Genomic DNA, 7,499 nt, shown 5'->3' on the forward strand with positions numbered 1-7,499 from the left:
TCATGTTGTTCCTAGATAACTGAAAGTATGCCTAAAATGTAAAGGAAAAGAACAACTAGAACTCGAGTATGCCAATGCCACAAAAGAAAGCTTAACTTGTTTTCTTGCTTTTTTTTTAGAGAACACCTGTTCCCAGCGCTGAAGCATTCCGATGGTTCTTTTAAGCAGTAGTGTATCTTATTTTCGAGGCAGTCCGAAGTGAATGGCAAGCTAAAGTCTTGTTTTAAGAAACTGCTTAGTCCACCATTGAAGAATATACTCAGATACTATTTTCCTTTATGTATAGGGGTTTCCTCAAAAACAAAAGACAAAAATCTGTGAGCCTGGGGAATTGGCCAGCTTCTTCACATTCAGTACACCAATTCTTTCTTTGATGTAACTTAGCTATACTAGTGAAGTTGTTGTCTATTTTTAAAGTGGCTGTAAAAAAAAAAAAGTTTGGGTAAACCCCTGCTATAAAGTCATGTATCTTTGAAAAGTAACATATCTATACTTCATTTTCAAATATATGTGTTTCAGTACTGTAAACTGTACAGATAGCCGCTTGTATTTTGTGTGTTTAGACACAAGGAGACAATCATGTCTGAGCATCAATGGAGATAAATGGTTTATACACAACAGTGTGGTTCTGCAAATTAAATCTGGAGCAATAAATTCTAGCTTTAACTATTATTTTGCTAGTTGTTTAGCAGCAGCAGCAACAGCAGCACTGTTTTACCATGCATCCTTCCATAGAAACTTGATGCCAAGTTTTCCAAGATAAAAAGATTGTGACGCATCTAGCAATTACCTTCTGTTGTGGTGTTGTGAGAGGGGAAGACGTAACACTTAAAATTAATATTTCAAGCACTATATTAGAATAGTGGTTTGTGCACTTGCATTGCTTCCAAAGGAGCTTTACAGAGGGGTATCTCTTCAAAAATGCTGTCTGGTGTCTGACTTATTTTTCACTGTGCCCAGCATAGGCAAATGTGCAAAACTATTCATTAAAAAAAAGCTTTTTCTAGGATACAAACCAGAATATGAGACCTTAGGAAAAATGGTGACTCAGATTAATTACCCTTCACCTACAAGATCTTATGTAACATTTTCAGTCAATGGAGTAACTATTTTATAAAGTGGAATGCCATATTTTTGGTTTAGGTGGAGCTCTTCACAGTTAAGTGAGTTTTGACAGTTGGACTGGTTTAGGTCTCACTTGCACTTGTGCTCATTTGAGAGCCTGGATATTTTTGCGGTATAAAACAATTTTTTTAAAAAATGCTTTTAGAAAAAGACCATTTCTCGCCACATGTTTCTTGGTCTACTGATCTCAGCTTTGCTGAATGACTGATCCCTTAAGCCCTTACAAAAATGCTTTGCTGTTCTTCTTCCTGTTCTAGCTGTATGGAAGAAATTTCTGCTCCATGGAAAGGCGGCACACAGAGGGATATAGCTGACATGCCATAAAAAATATGGAGGATTCTTTACTTAGGGATACTTATTATCAGTTGATCATCACTTTTTATCACTTGGCTTTGTCATACCACTCACGAGTGAGAAGGCCATGCCACCAAAGTAAGTGAATGCTGTTGTGCCATGTATTTGATAGATTTATAATTTTATACAAGATAGGCCTACCAGTAGCTTCACAAACAAGGTGCTGGGCATGGAAATAACCAGTTAATGTTGCATAGCACATGTAAATCTCCTACTGTTTCAGCACTTTATTCCAGTTTTTGCTAAGTTCTTCAGCCTTTGGCCCCTGGTCACACTTACTTGGTGAAGCATGAGGGATAGGTTGGGAATGCTCCAGTGTGGGACCTGTGCAGGCGGGGGAGATGCCAGCTTTGGCAAGTGAGGGCTGGCAGGTGTTGGGAACAGCCCAGAAAGTGAAGACCAAGGAATGGAGGCAGAGAAACCTCCTGAAGTCACATGTGTGTGTCAGCCGGACCAGGCAGAGCGTGGGTGACCCAGGGTAACTGGAGGGCACAGTTGGGCTGGGCTTACACCTGCATCCTCAGCTCAGGGTCAGTGCATGTGTCTATGTCCTTGCGTCGTACGATGTCACATACATGCCTTCAGAGGTGGAATGTCACACTTAAAATGCTTCTATCATGGTGCCCCTCTTACAGTTTGTGAGATCCTCAGCTGAATACTCATCCAATGCCCATTCAATGAGCTTTGTGTCTGTTTGTAGGGCAGCTGTGTATGGATTTTTTTTGTGTTGGAGACTTTTTGGTTAGGGGCCTCTGTTACTGATCGCTAGACCAATACGAGCTCTGCAAGGTCTTCTCTACCAAAGTGCTGATTGACTTACAAACTGAAGCCTTATTTGCACATCTGGCTGGTAAGCTTGCCTTGCTCTTCGGAAAATTCTCATTGCTTTTACAGAAGCAGAGGCAAAGTTAAGTTCAGGCTACATTAGGTGTACAAAGATACTCATAGCAATGTACTTACTGTCTAATACCCTAATGTTGCATGTCTTGTTGTGATTCCTTTTTTTGTTTTGTTGTTTTGTTTTAAAGAACTGATGGATCTGTATATTGTAATTGTGGTGTTTTACATGTCAATCCAAAATTGTTAAACACACAAACAAGCATACCTGTTAATTATTGAAAATGAACAAGAGGTGATTTTTCTTTGATTTACCCTTATGATTTTCATTTCAGATGTTGTTCCCTTGCACCATCAGGTTTTTAGATTCTGCTGAAACAGTATTTAATATGATATAGTGTGCATAGAGCATTTTAATTAGTGATGTTTGAAGAAGGAAATCCATTTTCTGGCCTGTCTCTCCCCACTGCCCTCCCCACTCCTCCCCATTTATATACATATTTGTCAATCGGACTATTGTCAAGTTCTAATTACCAAATTTGTGCTTTTCACAAGGTCCAAGACTGTTTTCCAGTGTGAAAATTTGTATTTTTCTCTGTTCTTCATTCTCACAGTGAAAAAAAAAAAGGGGTGTGGGCAAAAAAAAAAAAAAGCAGAACTCTTTCTGTCTTCTAGGTGTGAGCGCTAAGCCTAGTGGAAGCATTTTTGGCATACCCCAGATAAACTTATGAAAAATGGTAAGCTTGAAAGGGAGGCACACGTACCCATTCTGTCAATTAATAACAGACCCTCCCTCTGAGGGAAAATACTCCCTTTTGTACAGACCCCCTGGTATGTAAGTCCTACAATTAATGTTGAAGAATGTAAAGTCTTTAAATGGGCTATATCTGTAATCAAATAATGAAGAAAGAAAGTAGTTAAATGAACATACCATTCAGGGTCGAATGCATTCAGCAAAAAGCAGTAGTGGGTCTTTGATCATGGTTAGATGCATAGTGATATCAAACAGTGGGTTCTCATGTAACAGCTAAATGTTTCAGATTTTGTTTTTATTAAATTTGGCAGTTTCACGCTGAGCTCTACTGTATTCTTAGTGAACAAAAGACAGCTCCTATGTTAGAAAGTACTCCATTTTCACAATTGCAGGGAACTAGGAGGGTATTTTCAGAAACATGGGCCACAGAAATGTACTCCTTTCACAGTGTTCTCCTATTTCTGAACTGTGCAGTTATCTATTAAATTTTCTAATAGATATTTGTGTAAGGTGTATGTATGCTTGTGCAATTATGGAAAAAACCAGTTTTGGAAAACAGTGTATTTATGAAAAAATAATCACTTATGGGGCATGTACAAAACTGTATAAAAACATTCAATTTGCCCAGTAAAGTTGTTTTTGTGATATTTCTGTGTTGTTGAATAAAGGACTTTAGTATTCAAAATATCTCTCTTTTTCCATAAACAGGTCCTGTTTGTGGGATCTTAAAGAAAACCTTTTACAAAAGAACCCTCAAAATGAGTGAGAAGGTCCAAATGCTGACCTCAGTCTTGTGTATGGGAATGAATGCTTATGAAGTGATGGTACAATAGCCACAGAGCTTATTCCTTCTCAATTGGCAATTGATGTTTGATGAACCCCATAAGTTGTATAACTGAAGGTAAAATTGTACTCTGGATTTTTTTAAATAGCAGAAAAAATACTGCCTTTCTTCTACTAGGAATGTTACTTTGAGATTTTGAGGCTATGAAAGGTTAGCAAAGTAAGAGCAAGACTGATTACAGAACAGCCTTAAACCCATTAATGCAGACCTGTGTTGTACAAAAAGAGTGGAATAGTGAGGGTGGTGTGATAAATTAGCAGTTAGCTTTGTATGAAGAAGCATGCAAAGGTGAAATCCCATCTGTAGCTCTTGCAACAAACAGTAGTCCTGAGGATAGATCATCCTGTTGCTGTTGAAGTACTTGGAATTACAAATATGGTTTGTGAGAGAATGACAACATTGTCTTCCTTTGTGTTTTACTGCTTCTCAGTTCAAAGTTCAGCTCTCTACCTGTCTCAAAAACTATACATAGCTAAGGAAATGTTTTCTTCTTAACATTTTGTTTCCCCATACTACTTGCCGGCATTGAAACAACTTCAGATAGGTGGGAAGGTTCGTGACAGGCACGTCGTCTGATTTTGGTGAAATTTGGAACGTCATTTTTCTGCGAATATTCCTTTAATCAACAGAAAGTCTGCTCTTAGATGCCAAAAGAGAATTTTGAATGAGTTTGAAAAAAGAGGTAGGTCCTTTAGTCTGTGAGATGCCTTCAATGCCAGCTGATTTTCCAGGGGGAGCCTTGGTGTATCCTTTTGTTTTTTCAAGAAAGCAACAAAAGAAAAAGGAACAGAAGTGGATTTTCCACTGATCCTGTCTGCTCTCATCGAAATCCATAAGGATATATGTTCTTGGGAGACGTAGACCGCTCATTAGACAAGAGTGAATCTTGAGGTCTGTTTGAAGAGGAGGAAAAGGGCTGCCAGGTTGCTCAGGCATACTCAGTGATCTCTCTGGATTAAATATAGAATTCACAGGGAGGAAATACACTCATTTCATGAGACGGTCGATTTGGAAGCAGGAAGAGGTCTCTGAGTTCCTATTCTTTTAATGCTTTCTCTTTCAACATTTTTTCCCCTCAAGTATTGTTTTATACTGGTCTGAATGAAAAACGTCCCTCAGCTCTGAAGAAATACTCGCCCCAGATATGAACCTTGCAGTTTAAAACTACCTCTAGTTTTTTATAGTTTTATTTTTTAATTAAAAAAAAACAACAAAACAACAAAACAACAAAACCAAGCAACTAAAAGTAAAAACCCAGTGAAGAAGCAGGTAATTCTTCAAAGCCAAAACTGACAAACTTATTACTGAGCCTGTTAAAGGAAGGAAAATACCCTTTTGTGTGCAAACTCAATTCTTCTAGGCTGTGTTGGGCTCAATTTGGTATTGCCACTAGCCATGTCAGTGCTGTCTTATATATTTCCAAGGAACAAGTCTGAAATTACGAACAGTCTAGTGATACAGGGCAGGGTGCCTTCTGGGAGGCTCCAGTCCTGCTCATGTTCCCATGGGTTTTACCAGATAGCTCATGGAATTGGAGGATATTATATAGGTGGCTTGGTTATAAGTTTGATCTTACTTCACTGTAAGGATCTACTCAGTTACCAGTGTGCACTGAGCATGGATAGATGGCCCCAGATCTATAAAGGAAAGAAATTATTCTTTTTCTCAGTAATAACTGCAGAACATACAATGATCTTTGAAACCACCGTATCTATCTGAGGAAAGAAAGATTAAGTGCTGCAGGATCTGCTCCCCCTGTGGGTTTGACTTGGTTTGCCATTTGGTTTTTAGGGTGGATACACTCAGCTGGGTTGCTGGGTGCTTCAGCAGAGCCGTTTTGCCCAAGGCAGGCAGCATGAAGGAAACGCAGGTAGCAAAATGTTATTCTTGCAAGACAAGGACCTAGATTGCCTAAAGAAGCTGTGAAGTTCTGGAAGATTTCCACGGCTCTTCTAAGTTTTCAGATTATATTAAAGGATTGTTACATTATTAGTGATGTAATAATCAGGAAGAATTTGTCATGCTACCGCCCATTCCTGAAAAACAGGTTTTAGAAGTCGGCCTTAATGGGTTAATTTCCCAACCAACTCTGAAGGTGCTTCTTAATGTGATGTGACTTCCCTATAACAGAAGATGCTGTGACAGTGGGTTGATTGGCCTGTATAGGGCCTTGACTTGCAGAGTCAAGGATCTTTGATAGAAAATAATTCAGAATTCTGGTAGAAGGATCTGCAGGTGTCATGATGTCAGCCAGAGCCTAGATTAATTATTCGGTGCAGTTCTCCTCAGCTTGGTTTATGATGTGTATAAGCATCCTACATTTGAGAAGAAAGCACCTTTCTTCCTTTGCTTCTTTAAGTCTGCTCTCTTTATGGAATTAATAAGACTAACCCTCTGCACTTCTTCAGGAAAGCCCAAAGCATTAAAAGAAATACATCTCTTTTTGGCTAGGCATTTTCCTTTGGGAAGAGACAGAAGTGTTAGTCTAGGTCAGAAGCTCCTGGTGCTTACTCAAATCTCCTAAGAGGGGTTTCTCTGCTTTGGATGAGCAGAGTCCATACATCAGCTTGGCAACTGGTCACAATCCTACAGAACATCAGCACTAAAGCAGACAGGAGGCAGTGGGGGATGTTCCCACTGCCCTCTCCCTGGTACGGGTGACACACACAAGTTTATGCCAGGTGTCCAACACCCTTTCTGTGCAGGGGGTCAGGTTTGCTGTGCCCAGCAGAGAGGTGAACTTCCCCAGAAGTGAGCAACCTGTAGCATGCTGGAGGCTTTTAAGAAGAGAGAAGGTTTTTACATGTACAGACAGGGACTAGAAAAAACATCTCAACCCACTGTCTCACGTTAGCTTTTGATTTATAGCTGTGAGTGTTGGTGGCCACCAGGCTGTAGAAGGAGCTGGGCTATTGAGTATACCTAGTCTCTTACATGCCTACATTTTAATGGTCGTACCTAGAGATTGATAGTGAATTTGAGCAGATGATATGTTGACCGAGATTAATGCAAAATTATTACAACTGGTTTTCAATCTTTTGTTGGAGAATCAGTGAGTAAATAACATGATCTAGCAAAATTTGTCACCCACATCAGGAACTGTGAACTAATTATTGCTTTCTGATACTCTGCTTTTACTTGTTTTGCCTTTTTGTCCTGATTGTTTGCATTCCTAGGACTGATTTGCCTTTCTGATGCAATGCCATGTGATCTGCTGATTAATTTTTGTGAGCAATCATAAACTCCAACCTATGGCTGACTCCATATATTTTTATGCTACGCTCCATAAACATTCATTCATTTATTATGATTACTGTGTGGAAACAGACTTTTACAGGCTAATAAACTTGGATTTGAACTGGATGAAGCATTTCCTGGTGTCACTTCTTTCCTCTTTTTTTAAGAAAAAAACCCAAAACTACACACAACAAAAAAGAAGAAATAAAGGTGCAAACCTTGACTTAATTTAACCAGGTCTCTGTAACTATCTCTTCAAATGCTGTCAGTACTAGACATGGAAATACCAACAGCAAAACCTTATTCTCCAGTTGATTTCAGTAACAGTGAGAAATACTCCTTCTTAAA

General features: G+C 39.1%; 1 protein-coding gene across 2 annotated transcripts in view; it reads left to right on the forward strand.

Moving 5' to 3' along the window:
• CXXC4 (CXXC finger protein 4) overlaps positions 1-7,277 on the forward strand; it is a 28,899-nt gene extending 21,622 nt beyond the window's left edge. For both annotated transcript variants that reach the window (XR_010998155.1, XM_068187474.1), the window contains one exon: positions 120-7,277. Coding sequence is in view for 1 of the 2 variants with exons in the window: in XM_068187474.1 (XP_068043575.1) it covers positions 120-164 (45 nt within the window). In the remaining variant the exon portion in view is untranslated. The remainder of the gene's footprint in view (positions 1-119) is intronic.
• Positions 7,278-7,499: the final 222 nt, after the last annotated feature.

Source organism: Anomalospiza imberbis, chromosome 4 (assembly GCF_031753505.1).
Source record: "Anomalospiza imberbis isolate Cuckoo-Finch-1a 21T00152 chromosome 4, ASM3175350v1, whole genome shotgun sequence".
NCBI lineage: Eukaryota > Metazoa > Chordata > Aves > Passeriformes > Viduidae > Anomalospiza > Anomalospiza imberbis.